This window comes from Camellia sinensis, chromosome 1, assembly GCF_055761805.1.
Source record: "Camellia sinensis isolate YWXY chromosome 1, ASM5576180v1, whole genome shotgun sequence".
Lineage (NCBI taxonomy): Eukaryota > Viridiplantae > Streptophyta > Magnoliopsida > Ericales > Theaceae > Camellia > Camellia sinensis.
Genome location: NC_138961.1, coordinates 78748362 through 78765153, shown reverse-complemented (window position 1 = coordinate 78765153; position 16792 = coordinate 78748362). Strand labels below are relative to the sequence as shown.

Below are 16792 nucleotides of genomic sequence, written 5' to 3'. Positions count from 1 at the left end.
TTTGTGCTAGCTCCGGGATTTTGGTGTTGGGGTCTCTTCACCACTGAAATCTTGAGGGATTTCAGTGGTGAAGGTGATGCCTTGAAGTCCCAAGAAGGAGAGGGCCACCCCCTCTCCTTGTTGTCCTTGAAAAGGGCATGTTTTGGCCTCTTGAGAGAGCCTATGCTTGAGTGTGTGTTGAGCATGTTTAGGCTATTTTTCATGCTTATATATCCATAATATAGCATGATTTTAAGTTGGTTTTGGTACTCTATGCATATTTAGCATAGTTGCCTTGTAATGCCTTGTTATGCCTTAACATGTCTTAGGTTGTTAGCCTTTGTTGGAACATGTTTTAGGCTTAGTCTTGTGAAGATTTTGTGCATGTTTTGCCATGTTCTAGGTCTGTCCTAGGTTGTTTGGGTTGATTTTGGCATGCTTGATATAGCTCCTTTGTATTTGGGCTTGTTGGCCTTGAGTATGTGGATGTGTAGCATGCGTTGCTTGTATTGTTTTGGTGATTTGGGGCCACCCTATAAGCTATTTCAGTCCCATTTTCATGCTTGCTTGATTGCCTTGCATGCACCTTTGATGCTTTGGAAGCATGTGTTGCATGCTCCTTGTTTTGACCATTTGTGCATGCCTTTGTTTTGAGCCATTTAGATGCCATCTAAGTGGTCTTTTGGGCCTTATGTTATGTGCTAAAACTCTGTTTTTAGTCATTTAGTCCCTGCCATGTTTGGTCTTACTCAGTGTAGTTCAATGCCTCATTGGCTTGCTTTGAACACTTGGACCATTTTGCATGTGAATGTTAGCTTATTTTGTTGCTTGGTTTGGCACCATCCTAACATGCATTGTTAGAGCTCATGTTGCATGCTAATTAGTCCATGATTCCCCCTTTCAAATGTGTTTGAGGGTTGTGTAATTTGTGCTTAAGTGTTGGCCTTCAATTAGGTGCATGTGTGCATGTATTTGGTCCCTCATATTATAGCATTTTGGCTACTGTTTTAGGCCTATTTAGAGCTGCCTAATTCATGCATAAGTCCATCTTTGCATCCATTTGCATTGCCATATGTATGCTTGTATGCTTGCATAAGTTAGTTGCCATGCCATGTTGCATCCTTAGCTTACATGCTTAGGTTGCATTGCATCTTGCATGCATGCCTTGTTCCTTGACTTAGTGATAGGAATTGGGCCTTGTTTGGTTTGATTGGTTTGCATTGCATTTGAAATCAAAGTTGCATACTTGGTTCTTTGGGCCATCATGCATGGAAATGCGTGATTGGTGGTCCGAGAATCGAGGCACATGCCCCTTTGAGTCATTATCATGATAAGGGACATGGTTGGTGCATATATGCCTTGAATTGTGCTGCTATGCTTTGCCTTGCCCTCTGTTGCTGTCATTTGCAGATTCTGCAGGAACACTCTGCCGACCGGCAGTGTAATGTGCCGACCGGCAACAATTTCTCTGCCGACAGCTTCATTTTGTGCCGATGGCCACACACCACTGCCGGTGGTAATTCCACTCAGCCGGTGGCACTTCCCAGTGTCCAGGGATGTAGTCCTGAGGTTTTGACGCCTCTAGAGGAGTGAAGGAAGGAAAACAGAGGCAGCCTATGCATGGCGGCGTGTTTCCCGAGGCGGTTTATCTGTTTTCTTAGCTTAATTTAATTTGTTAATTAAATTAATTAATTTGTAATTATTAATTAGCTTGCGTAGTTAATTAATTTGTAATATTTATTTGGTCCCTCCGAGTAAGGGTAAATCTGTAATAAGTGTGCGTGAGTGTGTGTATGTCTTCTAACCTCACGTCTTTCTTCCCTTTTATTTACCTGCTTATGATGGTAGATTAGGGCACGTTTAATTTAGCATACCTTATGCTATGCATGTGTGCATCCACGCATTTGTATTGCATGCATTAGGCTCGGTACATCATGCTAACTGCATTCGTACTTCAATTCAAAAATTGACTATGTGATAGTTGATCGCATTTCATATGCCATGCTTAGGATTAGCCGAGCCTGCCTTGATTGCATTTTTGCATGTGATGCATTAGCCATTTTTAACATGAACTAGGACATGCATGTTTGCTAACTAGTTTACTGTTTTGGCACGGAGTACGATGTAAGTATTTATGCTTTAGCATCCTGCATGCGTGTAAGTGTTGCCATGACAGTATGCTCGCCATGTGGCTAAATGCTTATATGATAAACTGTTTGAAATGCCTGTGGGTGAAGGTTGGATTGTTTGAGTTGGAAAAACTCATTGAAATCCGTGTTTTAGCCTACTTGCGAGTAGCAAAATTTAAAGCATTTTCAAAACAAACGGATATGCAATGTTTCTTTCCAAATTAGGCAATCTAGTCTATACTTGTTTGCTGCGCCATAACATAGTAATTCTAGGCTAATGATTGGAATAAGAACGCATAACGTTTTCAAAATCGGATATCATGGTTAGTAGAGGCCGGTCTTCGGACCGGGCGAAAGGGGGTGCTCATAGCTGACCTTCCCCGATCGTACCCAAGCTCCCGAGCCGAGACAACTCCGGTGATGATGGACATGTGGCCTTCGGCACCGAGTCAGGGTTTCCTAAATTTCCCCATTTTAAAAATATTTAGGTGGCGACTCTGTATCTGGCAAAGCAGTCCATGTTTGGCACTACTTTTTCAAAAATCTGTTTCTCAAAACGATTTGCCAGATTTGGACTCTTTGGTTCAGATTAAGAACCGCGACAACAAAAATCGAGAGTCCGAACTGTAGCAGCCGAGGTCCCCCTCGCGGACTTGTTACACCAATGCCCAAAGAGCAGTCTTGAAATTCAAGAAATGTAGAAGATTCCTTATGCCTCAGCTGTAGGGAGTCTAATGTATGCTCAAGTATGTACGCGTCCGGATATTGCGTTTATAGTTGGCATGTTAGGCAGATATTTAAGTAATCCTGGCATGGATCATTGGAAAGCAGTCAAGCGTGTTATGCGATATTTACAGAGAACAAAGGAATATATGCTCACATATAGGAGATCGGATAAGTTAGAGGTCATTGGATATTCTGACTCCGATTTTGCTGGACGCCAAGACAGTAGGAAATCCACATCAGGCTATATTTATCTGTTAGCTGGCGGAGCAATTTCTTGGAGGTCTGCAAAGCAGACGCTCATAGCTTCATCCACCATGGCTGCAGAGTTTGTAGCATGTTATGAGACATCAAACCAAGGGATATGGCTGCGGAATTTTGTCACTGGGTTGCGTATTTTGGAAGGCACTGAAAGACCACTTAAGATATATTGTGACAATAAGTCTGCAGTTTTATATTCCAATAACAACAGGAGCTTGACAAAATCAAAGCATATTGATATCAAGTTCCTAGTTGTAAAAGAAAGAGTGCAGAGTGGACAGATTTCCATAGAGCGCATTGGGACAAACTCCATGATAGCGGATCCACTTACGAAGAAACTACCACCCAAGGTCTTTCATGAGCACACTGCTCATATGGGTGTTGTTCTATTTGAGAACATTCTGGTTTAGTGGGAGTTTGTATTTACATTACTGCTTTATGTCAGCCTTGAGTTTTATCTATGTAATTAGATTAATTTCTGCAGAAATGAAGTATTCAGTTTATTACGCTCTATTACGTATTGTGAAGTATTGATCTCAATAAAGTTAAGTAGGACCAGTTGGACATAGGCATGTATGGATCACATCACATGTAATTTCCATGCTACGCATCCATGATTGATCTATGTCATTTAGCTATATTTGTATACGTGACCATTGGTGGGTCGAGTTACGATTGATGTAACGAAGACCGCTTTGATCCTATATTAATATAGTTAATGGACAAGATTGTTTGGATACCCTCAAGTTATGATAACAAATTTCTGAGCTCACTAAAGTTAAGCACATTTTTCAAGATACATATGTGGTCCAGTGGGAGATTGTTAGATAATGTCTCAATGGGACCACATAATTAAATGTGGTGTTATCATTTATAAGAAGCCTACAATTTAAGTGATTCAATTTAGTTAATAGGCTTAAGAGTATATGTGTTATGGACCTAATGTGTAGATACTAGTTGTATAATTTCTATTTCTATGAGGGGCAGAAATAGAAATTAAAACATATTGGTTAAAGTTGGTTTTCATTACCTTTCAGTTTTAAAACCAATAATGGTTAATTTATTGGTTTTCATTACCTTTCAATTATGAAAACCAATTACAACCTTTAAAAGGTTATGGTCCCTATTCCTTCCTAAGGTGAAAAAGATAAGAACACTGTTTTGTTTTTCTAAATCCTCTCAAGGAGAAACATAAGGCACCAAAGGGGAAAGGATTAGAAGGCAATAACATAGTCAATATCAAAGGTTTTATTGACAATCAGACGCTTCCGTTTAACTGTTCATCGATGGATTCAGGTATGTCGTTTTAGTCTTGTTTTCTTGATGATATACATGGTAGATGATCCGAAACATGAAGTTTCATGTTCTGAAATTTATGTTTACATGACAGGCCCTGACTTTTTGGAGACCAAAGCGAATGCAAAAAATGTGGCCCACCTCTCATACATATTTTAATATTGAGATAAACTTTGAATATTTCTTATTGCTAACACTATTAGTTTATTTAAAAAAAAAAAATTCTAACATAATAGATTGAATTGTAAAATTTTTAATAAACTTCAACTTATATATATATATATATATATATTTCTCCAGAGACAATTGTAATAGATATAGTCAACTAATATTTTATAAATAATTCATGCATTTGGTAAACAATCGTCCATTACTTGTAAAAAATTCACCAATTCAATTATTTAATTTTTTTTTTTTGTACATCTTTATTTTTAAACTACTAATACTATAATTAATGTAGTATTTGGTTCATTGAAATGAAATTGAATTGAATGGAATGATCATATCTTAATCTCTTTATAGAATAATTATTATGTCAAAAAGGTAATTGATGATTTTATTTGTAATCTTTTTTATTATTTTTTATCCCATCTGATGAGACTTAAGGCCTAGTTTGGTATGATTTAGTTATTTTTTTAAATTATTTTTCAATAAACCAAACATAACTTATGATTGAAAACTATTTAGGATCCCTAATTTTTTAGATAGAATTGGGGTGCGCGAGACGATAGCCTTGCTTGCCTGCCATAGGGCCAGCCTTGGTTCGACCAATAATTGGATCTATTAGAATGTTTGTGTGATCTGATTGAAAAGTAAATAAATCAAGTTTGAACAACTTATTACTCAGTTTGACTTGACTTGTTTATAATTTTAGGATAGAAATTTACTATGATAAGAAGGCTGGATAATTTTGGTTGTCTCAAAAGGGTTACTTGAAGAAGGTGTTAGAAAGGTTAAACATTCGAACGCAAAACCAATCAGTACACCTCTTACTGCGCATTTCAAGTTATCTTCAGAGTTGCGTACCAAGTCAAATGAGAAGGCAAAGAATATATCTCAAGTATCATATGCAAATGCAGTTGGTGTCTCATGTATTTGATGTTGTGCACAAGGCTAAACATATCTCAAGCAATTAGTATGGTTAGCAGATATATTGCAGATCTAGAAAAAGAACATTTGCTACAAGAAATTGCACTTTTGGCAATTACTTTTGGCGACAACGTCAATTTTGCATCGCCAAAAGTATATTTTTGGCGACACAGTGATCAATTTCGTTAGTAAAAATATACCTTTACCGATGCAATTTGCTACCGTCGCTAAAAAAACATAACATTCTTTTAGTGCCAAAATTTTTGGTTGGCGCCAAAATTTTAGAACTTTTAGCTACGAGGCTATGTTTTAACAACGCAATGAGTGCTGCTATTAGTGTGCATACTTTTGGCGATGACAAGTTGGCGTGGGCAAAGAGTTAACCATTTAGCGACGATAACACTATTGGTCAGTAAAAGTTTTGCTAGTGCAATGATGTGATTTAGTGATTTGTATTTTTTATTACAATTTTTCAAGGAGTTTTAAATATTCTATTTACTGAATTGTAAAATTAAAATGATCATCGAATTAGATCACAAAATGAGCGCATAAAATCCAAACACACTCTTATGTTGAGATGACTAATTTGAGATAATTTAAACTTTTTCAAAGAATATGGTCAGATTATCAATTTCAATATGTTTTGTTTTATTTTCATAAACTAGTTTCAATTTTTTTTTCCCTAAAAAACTAAAAAAAATTGGGTGAAAAAAAAATACTTATTATTTTTTTTTATTTTTATCTTTTACGTCATAAATACTTTTTAAAATTTTAAAAATATAATTTTGATTTTTATTGCTCTCAAATTATTTTTAATTTTTTCCAAAAAAGCAAATCTAGAAATTGTTTTGAAACTATTATTATTATTATTATTATTATTATTATTATTATTATTATTAATTTTTTTTTTGGGGGGGGTGATCTAATTGTCGGGCGGGGTGGCAAATTCCCTCTTAAAATTCCCTCTCTTTTTTTTCCCTCATCAAATCTCCCCTCATCAATCTCTACGATTTCACTCATGCACACCCTTATCTCAGAATTTGTGGTTATCTCCCCCTCACGACTTCACTCTTGATCATAGGGTTTGTGCCATTTGTTGTTGCTGTGTGAGACGATTGGTGCTTCAGTCTGCCCCTACAGCTTTGTTCCCTTTTTGCTTTGTATCTCAATGCCCCTGCTTCTCTCTCTCAATTTCTTAACTGAATCTATGTTTGTCTATTTTCACTTCCTCTAGTACTGCCTCTATCTACGCATTCTGTAGTTGCTCGTTCTGTCAAGCATGTCAGATAGTTTTCTGGGTTATTGTTATTTCTTATAAAGATTGAGCCCGTCTTGGTTGTTTTCTCTCATTTGGCTCTCAGCATCTGTTGTCATCGTTTTGTTTTTGTTTTTGTTTATTTTTTTCCTGGTCTAGTATTTTAAAACTTTTCAAGTCCCCAAAAAAAAAAAGTAAAAATCCAAACAAATTGAGGCTAAACAGGAAGTAAAAGTCCAAACAAATTCAGTAAGGCACTCATAAGTGATCCAAACAGAGATTTTTTTTTTTTTTTTTTGTCATGCGCTATTATATCTAGATGTGTTTATATGAAGGGAACGAAACTATATTGTATTTTGTAGTCACTGTTATGTATAATTAAAATATACTAGTTTTTCTTTGAGCATACTTTCACCACTGCCATGTGGCACTAGTAGGACTTATGGAATAGGATTGCTCATGGAAGCCTGGCCAGCGTAGGCCTCCATGTTGATCCGGTCTAATTTTTGCTCCCAGACTTGTAATACTCTACTCTGACATATGAACAACACCAATTTTATCAAATTTGCAACTACTTTCATGTTCATTTTTCTATTTGAGTGATGAAATGCATAATTTGCTTACATTTGCTTGTTGGGATTTATGCATGTGTAGAAGGATATACTATCTACTCTAAAAAATTGCAATCATGAATCATGATGCTTTATTGAGTTGACTTGTTCTTTTCATAAAACACAGTAGTGGACTTCATGTCTCTCAATATTCCCATGTGCCTATTATATTTGATATATACCAGTGGAATTTGGTAAGGTCCTTAGAGTACAATTAAAAAAAATTTAAAGTCTACTTCATTTAATGGAGTCAGGGCATGTTTTCTCTTTTGTGTGTGTGTGTATGTGTGCATCTCTCTGGATGCATGTGTGTAAAAAGTTTTTAAAGGACTTAGTGCACATGATGTGCTATGCTATATCGACATTTACAAGTCTTGGGGACTTGATATCTTAGTTTATTCGGGGATATTCCTTTCAAGTTCTTTCTGATGTGGTTTTACAATTTTCAATAACTGACAATCTACACTAACTTTGGTTTGCCTTCAATATTCCTGTCTTTGAATTAGATCTCTACAAATTCGCTTATTATTGGATGTGTTTGGTAGATTAAGTACCCTGTGTCCTTGTCTTTTGAACTTTTTTTTTTTTTTTTTTTTTTGAAGAAAATATAATAACCATATTATCCTTACTTTTGCTGGTAGACTATTAGTTATTGGGTTTTGTAAATCTTACAGAGTTCAAAAGACAAGGACACAAGATACTCGACACAAACTGTCAACCTTTCTTGCTAAGTTCATTTCTTACCTTTTTAAGGGATTGCTTTTGCGCCAAAATAACCATGGGGTTGTGTCTAGTGTCGAATTCATTTGTTGTTCCTTTAGTAAAGGAAGGCTATTTTTGTTCCATGTTTCTACTATTATCCCAGGTTTTGTTGGCTTCAAAGAAGTTGGAAATTACCAAGTTCTGAAGTGACTAGTTACGTGAAGAATTAAGAAAGATAAATTAGATACATAATTTACCTTTGAGTTTTTTTTCTCTTCTTTACTTTTTGGGTTACCTACTTTGTGTAGTTCCTTAGTTATTTAAGTTAAGATATTATCGTAACAAAGGGAAATAGTACCAGTTGAATCTATTCCACCTCAAACACAAGCCACCCCTCATCAAAGTTCTGTTTCTACCTTTCTTCACACCATGGCTACGCTCCCCGACCCTTCTACAATTTTTGCACTGCTTCACCTAAACACTGACATTGAATCCGAAACTACGGACCTAGCTCTACCATCTATCAATATAATGAGCCTAGAAACATGCTCCTCCCAAACAGATCAAATTATTGAAGAAATAGATGAAACTTCTATCTAAGAATATGCATTTAATGATAATGGTGCATAAAATATGGGAGATGGCCTTTTATTTTCTGACTACTCGTATACTTTAAAATTGTTCTATTTCAACTAGTGTCAAATCAAAGCTATTCGTGGTTCCACCTCAACTTGAGCATCTACTTGAGTAACTCATTATGGTAAGTACATAAATGACAAATCTTTGCATCTAATGTTAGAAGGCCTATGAGTCTATGACTAAGAGTGTAAATCTTATGATCAAGTTGCATGATAGGAAGTAAATGCATAGGTTCATTAGTACAAAATTTAGATGCAGTGGCTGGATGTAATTTGTGCTAGGGTCTTTTAGGAGAGCTGAAAACCCCTTTTAGATAAACATAGAAGTTTCATCAAAGAGGGGGTAATGATTGGTGTAGTGGTAAATGCTTGAGTTCCCGTGTATGAAAATATGGGTTTGAATTGAAAGATGTAGTCCCTTCCCACAAATATTACAGAGATTAGGCCTGTAGCCACTCTTAGTCCTTCCGTATGCCCTTAATTTGTAGGAGCCCATTAGGTAATGTCCTTTAAGGATGATATTGGAATGAATTGGAATAGTACATTGCCATGCCAACTGCCTTTTACCATTTAACAGACATTAACAATATATATCTTTTTTTGTTTTTTTTTTGTTTTTTTGTTGATAAATGTAAAAAACACTTAACTTAATGCATAACATATGCAGATATAATAGAATTTTAAAGGATTTGTTAGTCGAAACCTTGATACAAAATTTAAAAAGCCTATAGGTAGATGCACCTTTATTGACGATGATGTGTCACTCTACACTTATATTAACTACTTTGTCTTCATGTTTAAAAAAATAAATAAATAAATAAATAAATAAATAATAATAATAATAATAATAATAATAATAATAATAATAATAATAATAAATAAAAGGTTGTGTTCTATTGGTATTAACTACTATCTTATGATCAGATATGGACAGGAGTTGGATGTTAATTTCTGATAGATTTAGTCAGCCATATGTAGATGGGGTGAACTCATTTATTGAATTTACAAAGGTTCATTTGGGTGAGGCTAGGGAGATTAAGTGCCCATGCATCAATTGTTGTAACTTTTATAAGCAGGAGTATGACATTGTGAAAGCTCATTTGCTCATAAGTGGGATGATAGTATCATACACCACTTGGTTAGAACACGGTGAACTTCCATAACACAATAACCTTGATGGAAGCAATGGTGAGAATGACAAGGATGAAGATGAATATGATGAACTGATAGAGGACTATCAAAGGGGGAATTTTATGGAGGGTGATACTCTAGAAAGAGAGGATGTACGACACTTTGATAAATTATTAGATGCTTCCCAATGTTGCTTGTACCTAGGTTGCAAAAACTTGGATACTTTGTTATCATTCGTTATTCAGATGCTACATGTGAAGGTAGAAAATAGGTGGAGCAATAAGTCTTTTGGCAAGGTTTTGGAGATACAAAGGCGATTCCTACCAGAAGGCCACGTGGTGCCAGAGTCAATTTACAAGTGCAAGAAGTTACTACGTGACTTGGTCTTGGGGTACGAGCCCATCAATGCGTGTAAACATGATTGTGTACTATTCTGGAAGGAGAATGCTCACTTGGAAAAATGTCCCACATGTCAAGCATCTAGGTACAGAGTAAATGATAGCAAGGGTAAGAAGATCCCTCACAAGATATTACGTTACTTCCCATTGACACCTAGGTTGAGAAGATTGTACATGTCTAGGAAGACGACAAAAGACATACGATGGCATAGTGATAAGCGTGTGGATGATGGTGTAGGGAGGCATCCGGCTGATTGTAAAGAGTGGAAGGAATTTGATTTGCATTATCCAGAGTTTTCCCAGGAGACTCGCAATGTTAGGTTGGGCCTAGCCACCAATGGGTTCAACCCTTTTAGGAACATGAGCACTTCCTATAGCATGTGGCCTGTCATACTCATGCCCTATAACCTCCCACCTTGGAGATGTATGAAGGCCCCATTTTTCATGATGTCCTTACTTATTCCTAAACGTAATCAACCAGGGACTGATATTGATGTCTACCTAAGGCCATTGATTGATGAGTTGAAGGAGTTATGGGAGAATGGCGTGATGACTTACAATGCCTCTACTGAACAGACCTTCCGGATGCATACAGTTGTAATGTGGACCATAAATGACTTCTCTGCATATGGTGACTTATCTGGATGGAGAACTAAAGGTTATTTGTCTTGCCCTCCTTGTAATGATAATCCGTTGTCACGCGGGTTGATCAGTAAGATTAGGTGGGTGGGTCATCGAGCTCACTTGCCTGATAACCACCTTCGGAGGAAAGACAAGAAGTTTGATGGTTTAACTGAGCTTAGAAAGAAATCCATGGATTCACTGATGGAAAAAGTAATGGCTCAATTGAATCAATTGTGGGAAGTCAAGTTTGGAAAGGATCCTACCAACAAGAAAAGACCACGAGAGTCTGAAGAATTGAATTGGACAAAGAAAAGCATAATGTGGGAGCTACCGTATTGGACGAAATTAAACCTCCGACACAATCTGGATGTCATGCACATTGAGAAGAATATTTGTGAAAACTTTTACAGGACGATGTTGGCCATAGATGGGAAAAACAAGGATACGTACAAAGGACGTGATGATTTGCAAGAAATGGGCATAAGGCAAGAATTGCATCTACAGAGGAAAGATAACGAATCCGTTGTAAAGCCTCGGGTAGCCTACACATTGGATTCTCAACAAATAGATGGTTTTTTTGAATTCTTGAAGTCTATTAGTTATCCAGATGGCTATGCAGCAAGTATCTCAAGATGTGTGACTTCTAAAAATGAAAGATTATCGGGCATGAAAAGCCATGATTGTCATGTCCTACTTTAGTGACTTCTACCAATTGGCATGCATGGTTTTGTAAACAAGGAGATCTATACAACACTATTTGAGTTGGGCAACTTCTTCTAAGAACTGTGCTAAAAAACATTAAGGCAGACTGATTTGGAAAAAATGGAGGAACGAATTGTGCTCATACTTTGCAAGTTGGGAAAAAATTTTCCTCTAGCTTTCTTTGATGTGATGGTCCATTTGGCTGTTCACTTGCCCCATGAGGCCATGTTTGATGCACCGGTGCAATATCGATGGATGTACCCGATCGAAAGGTAATCATTATGAACATATGGTTATTTATTAATTTGTTATAACTAAACTATTGTGCAAAAATCCACCCGTAAAAGACTATTGTTTAAGAAGTAATTTTCTTACATCAAGAAGCATAATTTTCATTGTCAATTTTTGTTGAAGGTTTCTTGGGACTTTGAAAGGGTATGTCAGTAATAGAGCACGTCCAAAAGGTTCTATCACTAAGGCTTACATTGTCAAAGAGTGTCTTACTTTTTGTTCAATGTACTTAAAAGGGATTGATAAACCTGAAAGAAATGATGATGGTGGTGAACGTGGTCCCGGGATGCAGGTCTTCACCCAAAATGCTCGTCTATTCTCACCTATCACAAGGGCTCTTGACCCTTCGCAAAATGAACGAGAAATGGCTCACTGGTTTGTGTTGTACAATAGCTCTAAGGTGGAGCCATATATTGAGTATGTATTTAAATTTAATTATGTTCATGCATAATCGTTCCATTTTGTTTCAAACTCTCTAAGTTAATTACATGTATCACATTTCCTTGGGTAGGGAGCAGAAGAATATTTTACATAATCTACAAAGACGTGACATAACTCGAGCGCAACGAGAAGAATTTCCAAAATGGTTCAAAAATCGTGTAAGATATACTAAAGAAAATAACTGAATACAATTGTTGTAAACTTTCAATTCACATTAACTTAGTACACTTGTTATATGATGTTTTATGTAGATAAATGATTTGCAAATGAAAGGGTCACCTGAAGCAACTGACGAATTGTGGTCATTAGCAAATGGTTCTGGATTGGTAATTGACTTTTATTCTGGGTGCATCTACAATGGAATTCGATTCCATACTAAAAACCATGAAAATCGTCATACTTGCCAAAATAGTGGGTTGGTTATAGAAGGGGACCATAATGGGAACCAAATTAATTTTTACGGCTACTTGTGCAAAATATGAGAATTGAAATACTTGTATGGGGGTACAGTGGTTTTGTTCCAATATGAATGGTATGACACCGGTCACAAGAATAGAATATACTCCGATGAACATGTCACAAGTATTGATGTTACATGACTTTGGTATAAAGATTACCAATTTGTTCTACCTAGTCAGGTAAGACAAGTATTCTACGTCAATGATACCAACAAAGGCAAAAATTATAGAGTCGTTGAACGTGTTAAGCATCGGGGAGTATGGGATATACCCGTGCAGGATGATGTCTCTAATGATGCTTTTCAACAGGATGAAACCACTGATGGTGTTGGGGTAGTGATCCGAGATAATGATGTTCAATACAGTAGGGATGATATGGATCCTGAGATCATGCTCAATGATCAACTAATGGCAAAGAATTTAGTTCACAATGATGATGAGGATGACACAATCATAGAGTATAATGATGATGAAGATGATAAACTGCATAGACAACCTGATGTTGATGCAGATCCTGATATATATCTTGATATAGATTATGACATGTAGTGTTTGATTTTTTATTATATGGACAAGTGTTATAATTTAATAATAAATTGCTTGGTTTACATTGCATGGCATTGTTTTTCAAATTTCATAGCATTTTTCTTATTTCATTTCATTTAATTATGTGCCATATCTACAGTTACAAAGATGTCTAGAAATGGTAAATCATTTCTAAAGCCCAGCGGCTTGGTCCAGAAGATGACGAAATATGAGAAGGATAGGAAAGAAAACAATCCAAAATAATAAAATCAGATTTGATGCTCTAGGGATAAAGTCCCTCAAGAATTCAATGTTTGGTTCTATTGAAAAGGACAAAAGTGAAAGTTGTAGGGTTGGAAAAAGAAAGGTGGGTGAAACTGATAATGACGAGGACTATCTGTAATGACCCTCATTCTCATCTTAGTCATGTTCATGTACATCTGCATAATTTTGTCTTGATGAGCTTGCATTTGTAGATTTTGAATTGTTTTGCCTAAGTAAAGGTCCGTGTCTTGCTTTGTGCTTGTGTGATTTACCTGTGTATTTATGGTATGCTTTGTTCCTTGCTTGGTGCGTTAAGCCTAGGTCACACCCTTGAACCTCTTACACCTAGGACCATCTTGGAATCCACTTTGGTTGACCTCCACCTTCACCCTGGCACATTGGCTGAGATGTCATCATCTAGGACGAGGTGTGCATCACCTAGGCCGAGATGTGTATCATCTGGACCGAGGTGTTATCATTTAGACGTCCTAGATCTTTGATTCTTGCACCTAGTGCTTGTTCCTGGACTGGTATGACCTAGACCGAGGTGTGGCACAGCTAGGTCATGTGTTATCCATTCTAGCCGAGATCATTGAGACCTTACTTGCCGAAGCCTATGTCTCGATCGGAGATCCTTGCCTTGTCAGAGTGATCTTGTCACCTTACGTTTCATACACACCTTGTCATATCCTTGTCTTTTCACTCAGGCACCTTTTTGAGGAGATCCAATCCGGCGTTGCCACATGTCCCAGTAGAGGGGTTAAGTCAGGCACTAGCTGAGAACCCATATCATTTTGTGTCATACCTTTTGCATTATGGAGAGAGAAGCTCTAGGAAGAAGAAGAGAAGCTTAGAGTGAGAGAGTAGATTTCCAAGCTTGATCTTTAGAGTTTGAACCGTTAGATCCGTGTTTTGAGGTTAGATTCTTGATCTACTCTTGTTGTTCTTTATATTGATCTGATCACATTGCATGATCTAGCATGATTCACGAGCCAAGCATTGATTTGAAATTTGGTTTTAGAAAGAAAAAATGATGTTCTTGTGTTCTTCAAGAAAAACCCACGTTTTGATTTGAAAGTTTGTATCAAGATCCATGTTTTTGTGTTTGTTTTCATGAAATCTCTAAGTACGGGTATCCAGGTCTATGTTTTTTAATTCACATCATGAAATCTCAGATTTTGAATAAAGAAGTTATGATTTTAACATTCATATTCTTCATGTTCATATTCTTCATGTTCTTCAAAAGGAAACCCAGATTTTCCAGACTTCATTTCCTAGAATGTGGTCGCTGGGACCACACCTCGGCCAAGAGGTGTGGGACCTCGGCCAAGGCCTGGTTGGTGCCCAGCATGTTTTCCTGAGAAGAAAAATAGTGTTTTAACTCCCAGCACATGTTTTGCTTTGTCTTGACTTAGTTTTGAAAGAAATGCCAGGATCATTTACGCTCATGTAGAGCTTGTTTTAAGGATGCATTGCACAACCATCTTTGAGCATTACTTCTTGTCTTCTTGAAATGCATTCAGTGGACTTTGCCATGTATTTGTAGGTCTTGGGTTCTTGCTTTAAGCCCTACACCCGAAGAGCTATGTGAGTGGTATTTTTAATAAAGTTATGTTCTAACGTTTTGATAAAAACTTTGTTTGCTTCGTTTTGGAAAAGTGTTTGTTCAAGTATGAATGATTATTCCTAGTTTGTATCAAGTACTATTTTGTTTTGATGACATTCTTGGAAAGTCCTTAGTGCTAGGGGACTATAATGCAACTAGTACCCTTGTTTGAGATATCTCCCTTGCCACCGACGATCTTGTACGGGTGGGTTTGTCTAATCGGTTCCGGGTTGATTATTCCCTTGTTTTGTCAGGAATGTCATCCCTTATATTATATTGATGCTAGTAAGCATCCCTTGAAGCTTTGAAAGACTTGATAGATGAACTTGGTTCATCCCTTGATTTTGTACAAGATATGCTATGTATTGTTTTGATAAAGATCTCGAATATTATTCATTTAAACCTTTATTACTAATATTATTCACTGAGTATCCAAGCTCACCCTCTCCTTATATATATGTAGGTGACGAGGAAGAAGGCGGTGATGCCTAGATATTATTTGCAAGTTGTTTTGGATTCATATTTTGCTAGCATCTTGAAGATTATGCTTCTTAGTTTGTAATTCATGTCTTTTGTATATTTCGGCTTAAGAAGCCTTTTGATCAAGATGTAATATGTAGTTTGTTTTATTTGTATCCAAGTTGTAAACTATGTCATGATGTATGTCATTTCATTTGATCTATGCACAGCTCTTATGGACTAAGTAGATTTAAATTTATTGCTTCCACACATATAAGCCCCATATGTATACTCTGATTTTGTGAACTTTGTAAGTTGGCCTTTGGTAATCTTGGATTACTGGCCATCATGGCACCATTCTACTAAGGGCGGAATGGGGTCGTGACACGATCAACTACTTGATGAAAATGAATGAATAAGTTCTTCAAGTGATAATGGCGAGCCTTTTGATTCTCAAGCGATTGAGGTAATAGATGTGTGTATGAAAAGTAATTTCTCTATTTTTTTCACTCATTATATTACTTGTGGTATGTCTAGTTATTTCAAATTTATTTTTTATTAAGCAACCTTAAATTATTGAAAATGTACTAACAATTCATTTTTATATTATGTCAGGATATTCATATGGGTCTCAGTAAGAAAACAAATAGGTGTGCAGCTTGCCTAATAGCTTCACAAACACCAAGGAAAAAGAGAAGTACTCTTGATGAAGATACACTTACTCTTCCAAGACGACCTGTAGCTACACAAGTTAATCATTCAGAGAGCACACCTGAGGTCTCGACCTAACCTATCCATCTTCCCGCCTTATATACTAGGCCCGATCAGCTCCCTACCTTCGCCACTTAACCTGACCACCTTTCAAGTCCATGTACTGTGACTAACAGTGGAGGTGAGAAATAAATGACCCCTTAAATGAAATGATAATTTCTTATCTCAATATTTATTTAGTGCATTCATGTTTTATGTCAACTAAATTGAATAAAATTTTGGTCATAATAGCATCAATTCTAGATTTGGGCAAGAAACATGTACGAGAACCGACCCGAGGAGAGAATGTGGGGAAGATTAGAAAGGAACGTGGTGATCGAATACCCATGGTATTTATTATGCCTGAGTTTTGGGTCAGGGTAGTCTCTCTTTCATATTTGGGCCCGAAATATTGTCTCAATCAGGATTTGCGACCATCTATATAATAAGGGAGAAAGGT

At 36.6% G+C, this 16792-nt stretch overlaps 1 protein-coding gene across 1 annotated transcript; it reads left to right on the top strand.

Annotated features, from left to right (window-relative positions):
- The first annotated feature begins 9609 nt into the window (after nucleotides 1-9609).
- On the top strand, nucleotides 9610-11535 carry LOC114316389 (uncharacterized). The gene is made up of 2 exons (XM_028263037.2): nucleotides 9610-9821; nucleotides 9867-11535. Exons 1-2 carry the CDS (start codon nucleotides 9610-9612, stop codon nucleotides 11533-11535), a joined length of 1881 nt encoding a protein of 626 aa, XP_028118838.2.
- The last annotated feature ends 5257 nt before the right edge of the window (nucleotides 11536-16792 follow it).